Source organism: Vicugna pacos, chromosome 20, assembly GCF_048564905.1.
Source record: "Vicugna pacos chromosome 20, VicPac4, whole genome shotgun sequence".
In the NCBI taxonomy this organism is placed as follows: Eukaryota; Metazoa; Chordata; class Mammalia; order Artiodactyla; family Camelidae; genus Vicugna; species Vicugna pacos.
In genome coordinates, this window is record NC_133006.1 from 31989537 (window position 1) to 32010174 (window position 20638).

At 38.9% G+C, this 20638-nt stretch overlaps 1 protein-coding gene across 6 annotated transcripts in view; it reads right to left on the bottom strand.

Moving 5' to 3' along the window:
• Positions 1-20638, bottom strand: part of RNF144B (ring finger protein 144B) — a 130453-nt gene that overhangs the window by 15461 nt on the left and 94354 nt on the right. For all 6 annotated transcript variants that reach the window (XM_072945607.1, XM_072945608.1, XM_072945605.1 and 3 more), the window contains 2 exons: positions 11656-11760; positions 1147-1207 (listed from right to left, as the gene is read on the bottom strand). In XM_072945607.1, coding sequence (XP_072801708.1) covers positions 1147-1207; positions 11656-11760 — 166 coding nt within the window. The remainder of the gene's footprint in view (positions 1-1146; positions 1208-11655; positions 11761-20638) is intronic.

A 20638-nucleotide genomic window follows, 5' to 3' on the forward strand; every position in this document is an offset into this window, starting at 1 on the left:
AATTCATCTGACTCTGCTGGTTCTGATTCCATGTTCAACAGCATCCTGTTTGCATGTTTCTACAGGGCAACCATGCAATTCAGGTAACGTAACCCAGGAATTTTTTCGTGAACTTCACCTTAATATATCAGCCTTAAAAATTCAGTTAAATGATCTGCTTATGAGAGATGAAGCTGCTTTTGGCTTGCTAAAAATAAAAAGCCTATGAGACTGAACCAAACTGTGGTCATAGGTAGCAAATACCATCCCCTGCAAACACTCCTAACTCTTCCCCACTTTATGCTTTGCATGATTTTCTTTCTTTATTCGTGTCAGGGTAATTGCAAAAGTTAAATGAGATGAAGGTAATTGTGCTTACCAAATTTCCTGGCACATGACAGATACATGTTCATTTCTTCCCCTACCCTCTCATCTCTAGACTTTATTAATCCCAATTAAAAAGCTAGCAGTCAGAAAATTGTATGCTCATGCTAGGTTACAGTTTATGTTACATACTCGACGAGGCTACACCAGTCTGATGAATTCCAGGGGAAACAATTTTCTCCTACTTACCAGGTATGGAAAAACACACCAAAAAATAATTCCTACAGATAAAAAGGCAATATAAATAGAAAAGCTATATAAACTACCCCAAGTCCAAAGTCAGACAGTAGTTCTATACACTGTAAACAGCATTAGGGTGACAGACTCAGCCATCACTGTAATCACAAGTGTAGGATCAGAAGAACAAACGGGGTGACTATTACAATGAGCAGTAAAAATGTTTGGGTGGATTAAGGTTTTGAAATCATCTTCAAGAGAAGGAAAACTGGCGGTAAAACCCATTTTGAGGTTCACGTCTTTCTGTCATACTGTTATTGTGAAACTATTCAACTTCTGCAGAACTGCTCTCACATGAGCCGAATTAAAAATACAAAAACAGCCAGCATAAGGAAAGCTCTATTTCCTGCTCGTCTGCATTTTTTTCTGGCTGTGGCTGAGAAAGTTGAAAGTTTATGTTGCCATTACAGTTTTCTTTTTTCTGAGTACCCTTGTGGCTTTGCTGACAGCCCACAGCTGCCTTGATCGTCCACGCAGGTTAGTGTGAAGAGGACACATATAAAAAACACACTCGCCATCAGGATCAAAAGCAGAGAGCATACATACCTCGTTCAAACTTTAACCGCTGATAAAGCTGAAACTGATCCACAGGTACCAAACAGGCAATCTGAAAGCAGAGATGTTAGAAAGATGAGACTTTAGTCATCACAGAGCCCTGAATTACCAGTCTGTTTTATGATCTCTTTTTCTTGACTTTATTTTTTAAATTTTTATGTAATTTTTAAAGGTGACTTTCCATTTACAGCTATTACAAAATTATTGGCTATACTCTCCGTGTCATACAATACATCCTTGAGCTTATCTTACACCCAAGAGCCTGTACCTTCCTCTCCCCAACCCCTACGTTGCCCCTCCCCACCCTCCACTGGTAACCACTAGTTTGTTCCCTAGATCTGTGAGTCTGCTTCTTTTTTTGGTTATATTCACTAGTTTGTTGTCATTTTTTAGATTCTATACATAAATGATATCATACAGTATTTGTCTTCCCCTGTCTGACTTACTTCACTTAGCATAGTGTCCTCCAAGTCCATCCATGTTGCTGCAAATGGCAAAAAAAAATTTATGGCTGAGTAGTGCTCCATTGTGTGTGTGTGTGTGTGTGTGTGTGTGTGTGTGTGTGTGTGTGTGTGTGTACATATAGATGTGCCACATCTTCTTTATCCATTTATCTGTTAATGGACATTTAGGTTGCTTCTATATCTTGGCCATTGTAAATAATGCTGCTATGAACACTGGGGTGCATGTATGTGCTTGAATTAGTGTTTTTGTTTTTTGGATATATATATCCAGAAGTGACTTGCTGGGTTATGACCCCTTTCTCTTGTCTGTACCAATTGTCTGCCATGTCTTTTCCTTTACACTGTTCATGCATTAACACAAGCGGCAATTGCCAAATTATCCCCATCTTCTGCAACAGCTACAAGTCTCTGCTTGAGGCACCAGTTACAGACCTCACTGATCACCTCCCATTCTTTGATCAGCAGCTAACAAGACCGATAACCACATTTTTGGACTTCTCAAATTATTTGTGTACATACACGACCGATGCTCCTTTTGGCTCTTTATTTAAGAAACTTTTAAAAGATTATAGTCTCTCCTACTGGGCATTATTCTTCAAACAGAGCCACTGCCTGAAGATTCAAGTGCAGGGAGTGGCTGGGTTGACTACCAAAAAAAAAAAAAAAAAGATTATAGTTCTAGTTTTAGAACCTTAGAAAACTAGTACCAGGTAGATAGCACCTCAGGAATTAAGAAAACTTCGTGAGTCACCCAGGGAATAGTACTTTCTAAGCAATACGAAAAATCATTTCTTCTGACAAAAATCACTTCACAGGGCCTTTGGTGATCACTCACTGCCATCCATGCCCTGGCGAAAAGGAAATGCCTAAGATATTTCTTGTGGCTAGACTCCCATTTCCACTTCAGATAGCACTAGTAGACAACAATGATTCACATCTAACTAAATGACATTTCAGATCAATCATTTTTAAATTGCATTTCAAAGCCAGACGCAGGAAAAGCTAACCGCTCTTAAACTGGTATTCTAAAAGTAATAATTCTACTGACGTCCATATAGAAGTACACGGACATGGATTAAAAGACTTATAACTGAGAGAAATCAAAGGATTTTATATGAGGTTTCCAGACACTCAGCAAATTGATAAAGGACACAGTCATAGTCTTGGCAATTCCAACTGTAAAGCATTTCATATTTTGGTAGAAAATGTATCTAGATACACGTTCTTGCAACTAATGGAAGAAAGTCTGCTTTGAGAAAGGCTGAGTTTAAAAATGAGGCATCAAAAATGATACGTAACAAATATAATACATTTTAAAAGGTATTGAAAATCTAATTCTCCCCATCACGCACACAAAAACCAACGTTTATTTTTCAAATGAATCAAATTAAGTTAGCTAAAACATATGAAGAAACCACAAAACAGGCAATTTCAGGCTTCTTTGTGCCAAGTAGAATATGGCAAAACTTAAATTTAATTATAATATTTTTCCTCCAGTTGGAGGGGAAATGTTTCATTTTCATCTGGCACCTTAAATAAAAGCTTCTTAGTAATTACTGTAAAATAGTTATGGTTAATTTTACATGATGTGTATTTTATCATAATTTTTTAAAGTTAGGCTTTGGGTATACTGGCAGCCAGTTATAATACTACCTGGAAGACAAAGTTGTCTCAAGTAAAATGCAGAGTTGGAGACAGAAGGAGCAGGCTCATGAAGGGATGGAAAGCATTAAAGAATCAGAGTTGGATTCCTGACTTAGTCACTAATGCACTGCAAGTGGAGGACAAACAATCTGACACTACTTTAACTTTTGGACCAAGGTAACTTGGGGAATGATGTCATCTGAGCCTGATAGACCTCCATAATATTCCAGAAATCTATTTTTAACACCCCCCCCCTAAAATGCTACTTGAGGTCTTTGATTCTATGGGACAGTCTTGTATTCTGCATAACACCATCTAAAATAGTTTCTGAACTGATGAAGCCCTTCTTCAAAGCCGTCAAAGTCAACCCCTAAAAACTCTGATTTTTTCCAACGACAAGCCATTTATATAACAGCTAAGTCAAACTGAGTTGATGCAAGACAAAGCAAATAGGAGATAAGATATTTTAGATACAGATGAAATTCTAATGAGAAAAATGACAGAAATTAATGCAGTAAAAAGTCAACAACAGTAGAGATGGATGTTTAATTTTAAGTGAGAAAGATAAATTTCACCAGAGGTACATTACTGTCAACAGGGAAGTCTGAAGTTTCTAATTTTTTTTGGCTCTTACTCGACTTTGAATCTCTTACTTATTATTTTATAGGTCAAAGTTTTATATGGAATTAGGCCTTAATCAGGTAAAACAATTTTTCTGTTGAAACCTGTGATCACAAAAAATTAGTTTCATCACTTCTCACTGTGTCACTGTGTTTAAACCTTTTGGAATACAGTTGACACCAAAACACACCGTTCTCTTCGCCAGTCCCTACTTTCTGGATTTGTATCTTCCCATATACTCAGTGACAGTCTCTTACGGGTAGAGCATTGGCTGGAAGCCTGGGGACACAAAAGAGGAAGGAGATACAGAGGCTGCCTCCAAGGAACTTAAATTACTCAGAAGTCAATATGCACACATAAGTTTAAAAACAGATCTATTCCTTGATCTTCTCATTTGTTGGATTTCACAGATTACAGCTAATTTTCTGAAATGTTCTTGTTATACTTTGACTTTAGATAAGAGAAAGCTGGACCAAGTTTAAAAAAAAATAATAATCCAAAGTATTAAATTCCTGGTTCCATTGCTATCTGGCGCTAAGTCACTATTTCTCAATGCCTTTTCCAATTATAAAACTGAAATTCATGTGTTAGGATGAAGACTGAAGGCTCAATAAGGCCACAGGTTAAGGAGCTACTGCTTTAAAAAAAAAAAAAAAGAAGAGAAAGAATCACGAGGACACTAAAACTGATTGCAAAATTGAAAATTCTAGAGAATAAAAGAGATGATAATGAGGTGTCTTGAGGTATCAATTACCCTCTTCCTGCCAACCAAGAAATTCCAAATCATTGAAAACCATACCAAGACATTCCTTTTTAACTTTTTTATTCTGAGATAATTTTAGACTTATGAACAGTTGCAAAAATTGTACAGAGTTCCTAAATGCCATTCCTCCAACTTCTCCTAGTGTGAAATGAACACCTTACATAATAGTTAATTATGTAATAATAAAATTTACATTGACACAAAATAATTAAACAATCTGCAGGCCTTATTCAAACTTCACAAACTGTCCAACTAATGTCTTTTCATTTTTTTCAGTCCAAGATCCAGCTCAGGTTACCACCTTGCGTTTAGTCGCCATGTCTCCTTAGCCTTCTCCAATCTGTGGCTGTTCTGCAGTCTGTTTTTGGCTTTCATGACCTTGACAAGTTTGACTAGTCCAGGCCACTTGTTATTTAGTACAATGTTCTCCAATCTGGGTTTATCTGAGGCTTTTTCATGATAGGGTTGAGACTGTGCATTTTGGGCAAGAACATCACAGAAGTGGTGCTGGGCTGTCAGGAGGGACATGAGGACAACCTGTCTCAATACTGTTGATGTTAACTTTTTAACTTGGTTAAAGTGCTATCTGCCAGGTTTCTCCACCCCTTGAAATCAACAAGTATCTTGTAGGGAGATACTTTAAGATTCTTCAAATATCCTACTTCTCATCATATCTTTGTTTGCTAATTTTTGTATCTGTCAATAATTCTTGCCTATGATAATTATTACTGTGGTATTTGCTTAAGAGTGATTTCTATGTCCATCATTCATTCTGTATTTGTTCAGTACAATTCTACTACAAAGAAGAATTGTCCCTTATCCCTCATTTATTTGTTTATTCATTTTATTTAGGTCAGTATGGATGAAAGATATCTACTTTATTTACTGGATTCGAATCCATTACTAATCAGATCCATATTTAAATAATAGAAACACAAATTTCTAAGTATCTTCTCAAGTATCAAGAGGTCACTCCCCTCAAAGCAACTACTAAAAAATCCTTAACTTGATTTAAAGTGATTTATTATTTCTCCTTTGAAATTTGTACTAATCTATCTGTTAAATAAAAATGTCTCTCTCCTCCTATCCAAGCATGAAAGACCACTTTTCCTCCTCCTCCTCATCGTCCTAAAAATTCTTTCCAAACAGGAAAAAAAGTTTTAATTCAAAGAGAAAACAAGTTCAATTTCATTGTAATAGAATAAGAACAATAATACCAGAACAATAACAGTAAGAAGCTACTAATTACTTGCAACCATTGTCTTTTTTTTTCTTTTCTTTTTTTTTTTTTTTGGTAAAAATTAACCTGAGGCTGCTTATTAAATACCCAGTTCTTACTCTGCTGAAAGTCTTTGCTTTTCTGCTTCCCTCCACCTGTGCCAGAGCGTATCCAGGGGACTCAGAATATTTCTGTATGGGGGGTGCTGAGACTATTACACATAACAGGTAATTGGATATATCTAATATCTACAAATGAGAAGAAACGAAAAAGAAGGTGTACCCTTGTGTATCATTGTTAACCATGACCATAATATTTGAGCAGGCATCACCACCTACATTGACACTAACCCTACAAAAAACAAAGTAAGAGAGGGGGAAGACAGGAAAACCAGCTTGCCAGGGAAGCAGGTTGGCTAACAGCACAGTGTGTTCTCCTTACATTGATAAATACAAGATACACTGTCTTTTAGTTAAGAAAGTGGAATGGTTAAAACACAGAAGCTAGTGGTTGGCTTTCATATACATATTACTCATCAAGGTCTGGAAAGTCAGAACAGAAGAGGCGTAAAAAAAAAAAGGCCAGACTTCACTAAGGTTTAGCCCTTTAAATTATATTTCTGCTACAGTTGCTTTTAAAAATTAAAGAACAGGCTGAACATAGAAAACAATAGACCAGTATATCTGGAAATGGAACTGATCACTAGCAGATCATCACAGCATGTCAAGGTTCCAGCAATTTTTGAGATGCTATGATTTGCAAAAACTATTGGCAAGAGAAACAACACGGGCTTTATGGATAAGTATTTTATCATGCAAATACAGAAATTAAGAACGTTTTCTATTTCAACCCAGAAAATAAGAACTGCCCTTCCGAACAGAAAAAGAAAGCTGGCACGTTCACCCATTCACTTGAGCGCAGTAAGCCAAGCTCACACCAGCTATCAAACCCTGGGTGAAAAAGCAAGCAGGCATTCTTGTCTAAGAGCCAGAAGGCAGAGCCCACTGCGGAAGTGAAAGACGGGGAGGAGATCTGGAATTCCAGGGCCAGGAACCTTTCAGAAAAAGACTGCCTTTGGTCTTCTTTTCTCATCTGTTCTCTGAGGCTTCAGTACACCTTCCCACATCATCCCTCCCGCCTCTCCCTCAACTCATCTGTGGGTAAAAGGGATGTGCCCTTGGGCACTTCCATGTGACACCTTTACCCCATTGCTTATGTCTGCCACTAGCTAAAGAAGCTTAGAAACTTTATTCTCCACTTACATGTAGTTTTAAAACTACATGTTTTAAAAAGTTTTTAAAGTTTTCAATGTGTTCTAAAAATTTTAAATATGTTCTAAAATAACATCCAGCTGGGAATCTCAAAAATGTCCAGTGACTCCGGCACGGCAGATTCCTTTATCCTGCGCCACCCCGAAGTTTTAGTCTTCTCCAGCCAACACGTAACACAGCCAAAAGTTGTTACAGACACATTCAGCCCTTTCCCTTTCAGATCCCTAAACCACAGTGACAGCTATCTGGCCACTTGCCTGGGCACCCTCATTTTCCCACTGCCCCAGATTCATACTCTGATAATAGGGGAAAAAAGAGTTAAATGAAGAGATGGCAAGTGGAGACAGTGCTGAAGGGTGATGGGGGGGAGAGGTGGCAATTGGATCTCTTATCATTCCAGCAGACTTTACGAAAGCCACCATAAATAAACATGCAATATGAGTAAAAACTGTTTATTTTGCAATTGTAGCTTCAAATTTCTTAGCATTCCAATCCTCCATCCCTTCATCCAGGTCCTTGTACAGTGCCCCACCTAAATCCCTTCCTGTACCAATTCTGGAGCCCCCATTCTTGACAAGAGCAGCTGTACCCATTCACCCTCTGGGTGCCTGGCACTAGCTGTAAAGGCAGGTTATTTCAGTGCGCCGGGACTTGGAAGGACGATCAGTGGGTGAGAAGCTGTCCCCTGCCGTCCATCGCCAGCTGGCAGTGGGAAGAAGTTCAACCTCTCAGGCCGTGTAATGATAGATGTGTGCTCACCACTCAAATTGTACCCGGCCCAAACAAATGGCTCAAGCTCTCCCAGCAAGTGATGGATGCTGCTTCCCTGACACTGCAAGGAAACTGCTCAAATTAGCCATCGCCTGTTTAACAGGGCTACTAACTTCAAGCAAAGGCCTTGCCTGAAGTAATGCTATCAGAACCAACCATCTGTGTCCTGCCTTTCATAATTCCATGTTGGACAAGATTCCTGGATCAAATACATTTGAAACGCTGCAGAGCAACAGCTGAAAGTACCAGATGACGCAAGGAAGGAAAATTTTACTTTTCCCTGGCTCCCCATGGGCACACCTCTAGCCGCAAGTCCCCAGAGTCACTGCTTCCCACCAGCTTCCATGACACTGAAGGGAAGCTGTCTTTTCTACTGTTTCTTACATAGCAAACAGTAATTGAACTGGGCATTGAATGCTTTGCTGATGAAGCTCCTCCTGATAAAAGGCAAGAGGCAGGGCCATAACTGGGCCAATCTGGATGCATTAAGAAGACAGGCAGATTTGCAGCAACATGGATGGACCTAGAGATGATCACACTAAGTGAAGTAAGACAGAGAAAGACAAATACCATATGTATCACTTATATGTGGAATCTAAAAACTAATAATACAAATGAACTTATTTACAAACAGAAACAGATCCACAGACACAGAAAACAAACTTATGGTTACCAAAGGGGAGGAGGGGAGAGGGATAAATTAGGAGTTTGGGATTAGCAGATACAAACTACTATATATAAAACAGATAAATAACAAAGTCCAACTATATAGCACAGGGAACTATACTCAATAGCTTGTAATAACCTATAAAGAAAAAGAATATATGTATTTCTACAACTGAATTACAATGCTGTACACCAGAAACACAATATTGTAAATCAACTAAACTTCAATTAAAAAAAAAAGGGGGGCAGGATTTAAAGCTTGCAGGAGACACACATATGAAGCACAGTCAACTCTGCAAGCTAGACCTACCCAGGAAAGCATTTGGAAGAAAGAGCTCAAATTTCTGGTGTCCTTCGAAGATGAAGAAATGTTACGCTCACACGCATTTTATAAGACAATGAACGGTGAAGAACCATATATTGTAATAAAAATTGCAGCAGCAAGAAGGGAACTTGAGCCTTAATCAGAATTGCTTTGCTTAACAAGCAAAGTACAATTGTGTGTGACCTGTAAAAATAAACATTTTTTTTAATGGAAGAAAAAGCCACAAAAAGACAGACTCTGGTCAAGCACAATGTGGATGAGCCCTGTTGGGGTATACTCAATGATATTTAGATGAAGAGCTGTGTATGATAGTAATAACCAGATATAAGGAAAGCTTGATGCCAAGCAAGCCAGAAAGGGAGGTGGTACAGCCCACGTTCATGTGTGTGCAGTATCTGCTCTGAAAGGAGTTGTCCCATATAAACTGACAAAGCTACCAATCTCTCTCATACAATCTATTCATGTCTCAGATCCAAATGAGAGACAGTCACCATCACCACTACCACATTTTTTCATTCTGAAAAAAAAAAAATAGTGAAAAGTTGGTTAAGAACATTTGATTACTGTAATTCACACCCATCTATAGTCAGGCTCTTAGCAAGACCAGTGAGTACAGAAATGGTCCTTTAATGCCCTGCAGTGTCTCTTACTCATCTAATAGGAAACAGGCTTCGGCAAATATAAGAAATGCCATAGCTTAGTTTGCAATATGCTTTTGTTCTGTTTTTCAAATATCCTTCTGTCATTTTTAAGAGCCATTATGGGTTTACTTGGTTTTAATGCAGCCTACAAGTAAAATTGTTTTTGAAGTAAAGCTGGGTCAATGAAATCAGCATTAGGGAAGTGTGAATGAGAATGTGAACAGAGGGAAAAGGAAGGCTTAAGAAGAAGAGAACTGTGGGGGAAGTCTATACTAAGAAAACCAGAAAAGTTTAGATGACAGCCTGTCTTCACTGATCTGTACACATCAGCCCTAACATTTGATATCCAAAGTGTCAATGGCTAATGGTTACCATTCCCGTAAAGTCTAGAACTCTGCTCTGTAATGAACTTTCTGCAGTGATGGAAATGTTCTATTCTGTGCTGTCCAAACTTGATAACCACTAGCCACATGCAGCTACAGACTACTTAAAATATGATTAGTGCAACCAAAGGAATGAATCTCTAATTTTAATTTTAATTCAATGTAAACAGTCACATGTAGGCTTATCTGGATGACAGGACTATGATTAATTTCAAGGGCTTATTTAGAAACATCACTTCATTTCTGTTTGATAGATTTTGTCCACATGAATTAAGTAACATTCCCTGGCAGACATAGCTCTGGCTCGCAAGTATTTCATGGTTTGCCTAAAATGAACAATTTCTAAACCACGATGCATCCCTTTTATTCCTTTTCCCCAAAACGCTTCAAGCTTATTTGTACCACTTCCCTGATATTCCTTAAGCTGACCTTTGGGAACCCAGATGTGGAGTGGTAAGAACTGGTCTGTAACATCTTTGACTGCTTTGCTTACAAAGCAAAGCACATATATGTAAAAACATTCATTTGTAAACAAAGCATGTATATGTGTGTGTGTATTGGTATAGGCACATATACACACACATACATATTCACACATACACATTTACACACACATGCACGCCACTGAGCTTCCAATCACCAAGTCCTTTATCATGAATTCTATCCATCTACCTAGTTCTACTCAAAGTCATGTAATTATGGTGGTCAGAAAGAACTGGATTGGAATTCTAGCTCTTCTGCTCTTTACATAGGCACTGCTGAGCAAATTACTTAGACCTTCTGGGCCTCAGTTTTATAAGTTGAAAGGATTAGATGGTACCCTGGCTATGATAGCAAGCAGAAGAGTGTGGACCAGATTTAAAGGGAGCAGGACCTGAAGGTTCAAAGCAGATTTAAGGGCAAGATACTCACCGAAAAAAAAAAAAAAAAAAGAAACAACAGAAAAGAGATATATCACAGTGTTAATACATTAATACAACGGGAAAAGAACTCACTCCAAAAAGACATTTCTGTGCCTGATAAAAACTGAATGAAAGGCCTTTCTCTGCTCTTTGGAAATGGTTCAACTCAGGCTACCTGTGTAAAACCACAATAGTTTATATTGTCTATAACTGTGGCTAATCTGTTACCTGTTTATCTTTATTTTTTATTTTTTAATATATTTTTATTGACGTATAGTCAGTTTACAATGTTGTGTCAATTTCTGGGTACAGCACAATGCTTCAGTCATACAGGAACACACATATATTCATTTTCATATTCTTCTTCACCATAAGTTACTACAAGATATTGAATATGGCTCCCTGTGCTGTACAGTATAAACTTGTTGTTTATCCATTTTACCTATATTAGTTAGTATCTGCAAATCTTGAACTCCCAATTTATGCCTTCCCACCCGCTTCCCCCATTTATCTTTAAAGTAATTAAAGATCCCAAGACCACCCACTATTCAGCCTCCAAAGCTCACTCTTGGTAAATTTGATTTCTAGTACCTTCTCCTATTCTAGAGATTCTTCAACAGAGAGAGCATTTATACACAGAACCCAAGTAAATAACAGCTTTAACCGTTTGTATAAAGAATCCAAAGATGTGTAGCCGTAAAATACTCCTCTAAAAAGTTAACGACTGTATTTTGTTTCGAGACCCCCAGGGAGGGAGGTACATAAAGAGTCAAGGTCCTAGGAAATCACGTCCACAGGAAAGAGGGAAGGACCAGGGCGCTCACCCATACCTCAGCTTCCTGCAGGGTCCCGTGGTTTAGGCACACCATGTCAGGGCAAGTGATGGGAGACCCACATCCTTCTCGGATTGCCAGCTGCATGTACTGTTTCAGACACTAGAAGGAAAAAAAAAAGACAGACAATTACCCACCACGTTACAGGAGCACCGAGGTTACATAACCACCTCTGCCTCTTCTTCCTTAATTGGCAGACTTGGGGCTCTGGTACTCAGGAAACATAAATTATCACAAGTGTGAACACTACGAGCCATCACTTCGGAAAGAATGCAGAGACAGGTGATTAATTAGGTATGACTTCATCCTAAGAATACTGAGTTTATTCGAGGCAGCAAGTCAAACTCCTGTATGTGCACACATTTTATCCACCATAGATTGGGAAAAGAAAAAACACTCTTTTGCACTAATGGCAAAAGGTTTCTTTTTCCCTTTTTTTTTTTTATCTTATGTGACTTCCCAGATCCATTTTTACCCAGCAGTTCTCTCCCTCAAAATTTACCCAAAGGTAGAACTCTGACTCTCGTGCTGAACTAGGCAAACAGAATCAAAATAAGATTAAAGCACTAACTAATCTAGAAAGACTCTTAATAGCAAAAACACCTGGAAAAGATAATGTCAAAGAATTTGAGAGGCTGAGATCTTTCCAGAACTATGGGCCTTGGGAGATGCCATGATGAGGAGGTTTGTGTAGAACCTGGGGAAAGGAAAAACTGGACAGGAAATAAGAAACCCAGAGAGAAGAGGCAGAACACCAAGGACAAACTTGGTCTACGCACTGCCTGCGCCAATGGGATCTTGGGCAGCAGCAGGACGTGTGAGTCGCGCTGAAAAGGCAGGAGAGAGACTGACAGCATTATGAAGACCTCTGACTTCTCCCTTCTCTCTTCCAAGCCACCCCCGCACCCCCACAGGAAATTGAAAGCCGTAGTTCCAGAAGATAAAACCCTTAAGAAGTCCAAAAGTTGGCTCCTCGGTTTCTGCTAATTTGCTCATAATTGGTGAGCTCTTTTCTATATGCATAAGGAAAAAGAGTCAAACTCAAATGTTTGAGGTGGACACCCCCCAAAATACATAAGCATCAATAAATTAATGACTCTTACAAAGGGATGACTAGTTATCATTTGGTTCCAATTTTCCCAAATTTATAACTTATGTATCAACCTGCTACATTAAAAACATTGCTGTTGCACCAACCTTTTATAAAAGCTGAACTATTAAATAAATTCTATGATCAGAATACTAACGACATAATTGTGAGGTCTGTTCCATTCACTGACCATCTTTATGCATTTTCCCCACCTAAAAATAAAACTATCACAATTGTATTATTTTGGAAAAATAATTGTATATTTATTTGATTGAAATTACTATTACAATGCACTAATGAAATAATGACTGGGGCAAACCATTTAAACCAGATTTTTCTCTCTTTAAGGACTTAAAAATTCCTTTCTCCAAAGAGTCGATTTTATATCACAGAAGAATCTAGAAGATAACCTAAATATCCAAATTAGAAAAACATGTAAATAAATTATGCTAATTCATGCACTAGAACGCTGAAGAATCAAAAAAAATATTTTCGAATAATGTTTAAAGACATGGGGAAATGCTTCTGATTAAGTATGAACTGGGGAATAAACAATGAATTGTATGAATTGGAGAATAAACAATATCTTAAGTCACTCAGTTCCTACAGCTGACCACACAGAGATATAGTATTTAAACTTTCACTTCCTTGCTCAAGAGAAGAGTCAACAATCACTTGCTCTAGAAGTTACTGTGCCAAACATGGTCTCTAGTACAAGAAAGAATGGTAAGTAGGAAAAGCAGCAGCAAGGAAACATGGGGAAGAACTTCAATGTCCAGGCAAAACTCAGGAGAAACTGCAAAGATGGTTCATGAAAACCAGTATCACACTGCGGGACAAATGAGTAAAGGATGTGCAGGTTTGTCCACCCTACTCTGCTCCTGATGACCTCTCAGCCTTCCATCTGCCATGCAGATCCCAGCCTTACTGCCTTGATCTCCTCCCACTGCCACTTGAAATTTAAGTAGAAAGAATGAAAATCGGTGGTCTCTAGGATCAAGGGGAAGATTATATGAGAAAAACAAAGTGAATGGTGTAATGAATGTCAGATCCTAATATCTGGGCTCTAGCCTCAGTGCCCCTTTATCCAGTGACGATGGGAAAATTACCTAAATGATGATCCAGACACGCTTCCCTTAATTTTTAAAACAGGGACAATAATTGTTTTGTATATGGTGTTAAAGAATGTTCTAATTTCAGTCTTTTACAGGTAGCTGTCCAATTTTCCGAGCATCACTTACTGAAGAGACTGTCATTTCTCCATTGTGTATTCTTGCCTCCTCTGTCATGGATTAATTGAGCATAAGTGTGTGGGTTTACTTCTGGACTTTCTATCCTGTTCCATTGATCTATCTGTCTGGTTTTTTTTGTACCAATATCATGCTGTTTTGATTACTGTTGCTTTGTAATATAGTCTGAAGCCAAGGAATGTGATTCCCCCGGCCCTGTTCTGCTTTTTCAAGAATAGTTTGGCTATTCAGGGTCTTTTGTAAAAAAGGGGTAATAATACTTGTTATGGTTACCTCACACAGTTTAAAACACTCACACACACAAACACAAACCTGAAATTTTGTACATGGAAGCCCTTTGGAAATTTGCAAACTGTGAAATATTTAGTCATATTTCTACTCCATCTCACCTGATCTTAGACTTTCAAAAACTTTGTGGAGAAATGTTCATCTGTTAGCCTCCTGAGATTATTCTATCTCCACTCCCTTCAGGAAACCAGTAAAACAGCACTTGTGGTGGAGAAGCTCCATGAACAGCGCAGATACCAATAACAGAACATCACACACACCTCCATTGAAGCCTCTCTGTAGAACCCTTGCATCTACAGAAAAGGCTTAGAGTTAAGTGGGAACTGAAGAGACTATGTGAGTCTTTACAGGCAAAAAAAAAACTCATTTCCTCTTAGACTGCAAATTTGTAAAGATGAAATCTAAGCTTTCCCATGAGTTTATAGTGGATGTTCTATTTGATAATGTAATGCTCATAGGTACACTGCAACCACAATACATAAACCCAATGAAATTTGAAGCTCCCCACAAAGACTCTGCTGGCCTGGCCACAATATTACGGAACTCATGATTTTAGGATAGAAGTTAAAGCTGAATACACTGAGTACAGGGCATAAGTATATATACCCTATGTGTCCCCCTTTTTTAATTCTAAGAAACACTGGTTCCAGATAGAGATTTGTAAGTGCAGGTTGTTAAGTGATGCTCTAGCACCGCACTTGACCCTCTGTAACCACGGGCACGCATTTCTATTCAAAGGCAAAGGGGGAAAACAATCAGTCCCAGTTACTGCCTCTTACTGAATTTTCAAGTGTATGTCTTCCACTAGCCTTCACTAATATTAAATCTCAAACCCTCTCTTCTTCAATATCTCTGGCTAAAGCACAAAAGAACCAAAAGCATTCGCATGAACACCTGTGCATGCTACACAAAACTGTTTTCATAACAGCTAACAGAATTCCAAGGGAAATGTTTCAAAAATAGTACTTTTCCAAAATCTTGAAGACCCAAGGGGGAAAAAAAGGAATTTTTTTTTCTTTTACGTCATCAACATTTCACTTAGTTTGGTAGAACACAGAAACATCCTTAGGCCATTAAGGGTTGTGTATAATAATAAGGATGTTCCTCAAAATCATTCCGTAGCCCTCGAGGATGCAAATGGGATCTAACCAAGGATTTAACCATCAAACACCTGGTGAACCAGATGACTTGTCTCTTCCAACCCCGAGAGCTTATGAATCATGCACGATGGAATCTTCCAGAAAGGGGTGTCTTCTAGGCCCCTTTCAGGGATGTTGTTTTCTGGTGACCAAAGGGCATTCTTCATGAGGTGGACAAGGCCAAAGGGGCTACAACATTCAGACAAAGCTCCTACATACACACCCAAGAACTATATATATATACACACACATATACTACACAGTTACACATCTCTGTCACTAGATTACACCTTTCTTAAAGTTTTTTTCTGGGGAAAAAAAGCATTACAATGAACAGTCGATGGAACTGGATTCTAATATCAAGACTGAAGTACAAGTTCTCAAGTCTCCCCTGCATCTTGGGCAAGTCATTAACCTCTGGCCACAGCACTCACAATTAGAAAATGGGACCGTATCACCTGCTTAGTCTACTCTCAGGGAAACGCAGAGTCCTCCGTGAGGATAAATATGTGAAGATACTCTGAAAAGTGAAAGAGGTAGGCAAATGTGAAGAATAACTGGGAAATGGAATAGATGTCTCTGAACTCTAGGCAGGCATGCAGAAATGAAAGTCCCCACAGAGATTCAACCCCAAGAGATCAGTCTCATGAGAATGGGGAGGGGAGGCAGGAGGAGAATAGGTATTCTCAGGAGAAAAAGGTAGTGAGTGCCACTAACTGAAAGTTAAAGTTGATCCCCAGGATCTCGGATGCTTCTAGACGCAGGTGCTGGGGTTCTGAGGTCAGAGAAAGACCAGCAGCCCACATGTCTTGAAGCTGAGTTGGCGACCTACTAACCTAGGGTTTCTCATCCCTAGCTCAACCATGGGAGGGAAAGAAGGTGATGAGGGAGGAAGCATTTAAAACCAAAATCTAGACTGACCCTGAGTATCTGTTTTGCATTTTATCATTCCTGGTACAATGCTGTACACTAAAATGGACATTTAATAAAATGTAGACAAACACTTCTTGGCCTCAGTACACAGTTACATCACAATGTCTCAAGCGTGTTCTAAATAACATCTCATATTGAAGCCAATATCCTGTTTACTCCAGTTTAGACTATGATGCCTGCACATTACCTAAGAATAAAGCCTTTGTTGGATGCTGTTGAATTAAATTATTGGTACAACTCAAGATTGTATCTCTCCCAATTCAAAACCCTTTTAACACACCCAAAGCATCTGGGTTTGGAAATGTATAATGGTTCAAAGACATTCAAATAAATCAACAACCTATGCTGAGCAGTAAATTGTTTCCTGGTATGACATGATCCTAAAACTTCCTTCTTACAAAATCCCTTTCAGAAACCTTCACTTTTCACAATATACTATTTCTAGGGACGGAAACCACCTTCATACTGCTTTCCCAATCACACAGGACATCAGAGGACTGACAGGAAAACCTGGTACCAGATGACTCAACAGAAGCCCCAAATCAAACAAAAAGCCATAAGTATGGTTCAAAAGGGAGCTTGGTTTTACATTTCTCATCTTTAAGCTTCTCTTATTTGAGGAAGCCTCTCTTGCCTTGTACCCCAGGCTGCTGTGATGCTCAGCCTCTCTGCTCCCACAGCACCTTGAAGCTCAGCTGTCACAGAACTCTTCAAACTGGGTGCAAGGGTGCATTCTTGGGAGCCCATGAGTTCTCCCCAGCAAGGTTTTATTTTATTCCTATTATATTTATTTAATGATACTACTAAAAGCAAGGAACACCCATTTCCGCTCAGTTCCGATGCTCACACTTCTGTTTGTGGTACAGCCCTACTTTGCCAAGCAGGAATGCTGTCACTGTCACAGGCAGATGAGAGACAATGGAAGCATCTGGGCCAAGCTGAAAGCTGTGCAAATCAAGAATCTTAGTGATTCCAACACAGAAAGGTGGCAAGATCACTGAGTTACCGCTTGTTCACTGTTAAACTCAGAGCCTGTTAAAAGTGATTTAGTGGAAACTAAACACCAGCTATTATATTCATGTTGACTTTAATTTTTTGCTATGTAATTTTGGTTAATATTCAGCGTATGCATTTATCCTGACATTCTTGTTGTTTAAGAGATGTAAGTCTAAATGTGCTTATGCCTGGTAGTATGTTTGTAGTTTAAGTGAGACTAAAATAAAAATAATTGTAAAATACTTCAGTATTGGGGTCCCAATTATTTTCCCCTTCAAAAGGAATCCCAATAAATCCATCAAAAGGAAGAGAACATTGATTCTCATGGCAGTAGGGATGGTATGGCATTTGCCTTTGAGGACAGATCAGAGTTTCAGGCCCTTCAAAGAGAATTTTATGATCTATTCAACCGCTCTCTCTCCCTCAATTCTCCAAAAGACTTGGATTTTCCTCCCAACTTGCCAATATTCCCAGCAAGACCTTAGGTAACACCAGATGTTAACAACTGAAGTATGTTGTTCATGGAAATAATGCTGCGATTTTCACCCTACATTGCAGAAGGCTGTGGATCTGCTTGTCTCCCCAGGAGCCCAGGAGTTTCTTCAAGGTCTGAATCATATTTTATTCCTCTTCACAACCTCTAGAAACATCTGTCACAAGATCTGGCACATGGTAGCACTCACACTTCTCCTTTGTTGTACTTACTATAATTTGGATTTTAAAATCAGGTGTATATAATTATGTACCCCACCAGCACCACAAAATCTCACTCTCTCCACTCATTCCGCCTGTCAACGTTACCAGAAATTTTGACCTTTAGGTTTCTTTGATGAAAACCTTGTCTCCAGAATGCTTCTGTCATCATTCACAAGAAATTATTGTGAATGCAGGGGGATAATAATACAGGTTCGTGGTTCCCAAGGAGGGGAAAGAGCCCTAAAAAAAAGGATCTACGACAAATATGTTTTTACAGACAAAAAAACACTGGTAATGATGGACGCTGTTGGAAAGGGCAGCTGTGATATTGCGATTTACAATAAGAAAAGCATATTTGGTCTTTGTACTTTTTCTAGCACAGAGCTTCTAAAACCCTTAGAATTTCCTTCGTGGTGAGAGAGATGATTATCTCTTGTTATGTTAATGAGGTGACCTTTGGAATGCCCCCTGGGTCACCTAAGGATGAGGGCTGGTTGCCAGGGGAACCAATGCTGATTAGAGGGTTGGAACTGGCAAGTCACACCCCTCAATTTCCAGGAAGGGGAGAGGGGCTGGAGGTTGAATTGATCACCAATGGTCAATGGTTTAATCAGTCATGGTTATGTAATGAAGCCTCCATAAAAACCCCAAAATGATGGGGTTCAGAAAGCTTCCTGGTTGGTGGACACATGGAGATGTGGGGGGAGTGGTGAGCTGGGGAGGGCATGGAAACTCCCATGCCCTTTCCCATACCTTGCCCTATGCATCTTTTCCACCTGGCTATTCCTGAGTTACGTTCTTTTATAACCAACCAGTAATCTAGTAAGTAAAATGTTTCTCAGTTCTGTGAGCTGCTCTAGCAAATTAATCACATCCAAGGAGGAGATGGTAGGAACCTCTGATTTATAGCCAAGCAGTCAGCAGTACAGTTAACAACCCGGGCTTGAGACTGATGTCTGAATTGGGCAGGTGTGTATGTTGCAGGGGTTGGGGGTGAGGAGTTTTCTGGTACAACTGAACCCTTAACTTGTGGAATATGACACTATCTCTAGGACTCTGCTGGTATCTGAGAATTGCTTCGTGGTGCGTGAGGAAGGCCATCACATACACACACATTGGAATAGGGTACAGGAGCCCAAAAGAGCAGCCTCAAGGAGAAGCCCTGGGTAGAAGAAAGATGTTTCAACAGGAAGGTAGTGAACTTCAAAGACAACACTCACCAGCCTTACTACTCAAATACCTTACTGACAATGCTTCTCAAATTTTAATGTTCATTTAAATCATTCAAGGATCCCATTAAAATTCAGATTTTGATTCAGAAGACGTGGGGTGGGGTCTGAGATTCTGCCCTCCTCATAAGCTCCGAGATCTTACTGATGCAGCTGGCAGACAGAAAACACTTTTGAGTAACAAGGTCTAGCACAAAGGCTCTCTATGTTGGATATTTAATAGAATCATCTGGGGAGCTTTCCACAGTCCAATGCCCAGGCTACACCACAGACCAATCAATTCCAAAATTTCAGAGGGAAGGACTGGGCATCAGTATTTAATATTATATATATATATGTATATATATTTTATTGACATATGTATCTTATAATTTGCTCATGTAATGGCTTTTATTCAATGGCTTTTAATGTAATCACAGAATTGTGCAACGATCACACATCGATTTTAGAACATGTCATAATCCCAAAAGAAACCCCATGCCAATTAGTAGTTATTTCCCATTTCCCCCCAAATCCTCCCACCCTCGCCCCAGGTTTAGGCAACCACCAGTCTACTTTCTGTCTCTATGGATTTGCCTATTCTGGATATTTCACATAAATTGAATCATGCAATACGTGGTCCTCTGCAACTGGCTTCTTTCAATAGCAGATACATGTTTTCATTTTTCTTAGGTATATACTCAGGAGTGGATGTGATCTATGATAACTCTACATTTGTCTTTTGAAGAACTGCTAGACTAGTTTCCTAAGCAGCTGCATCATTTTACATTCCCACCAGCAGTGTGAGGGTTCCAGTTTTCTTCAAGTCCTTACCAGAACTTGTCACTGTCTTTTTTATTGTAGCTATCCTAGCATGTGTGAAGTGACATCTCACCGTGGTTTTGATTTGCATTTCTCTAATGGCTAATGATTCTGAGCACTTTTTCATGTGCTTATTGGTAATTTACACATCTTCTTTGGAGAAATGTCTATTTAGATCCTTTGCCCATCCATAATTGGGTTATTTGTGTTTTTATTATTGAGTTGTAAGAGCTCTTTATTTATTCTACATATGCCCCTTATCAGATATGATTTGCAATTTCTTTCTCCCATTCTGTGGGTTATCTTTTCACTTTCTTGGTGGTGTCCACTGAAGTATAAAGATATTTAATTTTGATGGAGTCTGATTTTTTTCTTTTGTTCATGCTTTGCCTAACCCAAGGTCATTAAATTTTTTCTATTTCCTATATTTTCTTCTAAGAGCTTTTTAGTTTTAGCTCTTATAGTTAGGTCTACACCCCATTTTGAGTTAATGTTTGCCAGTGGCATGAGGAAGCAGTCCAACTTCATTCTTTTACAAATAGATAACCAGTTGTCCAA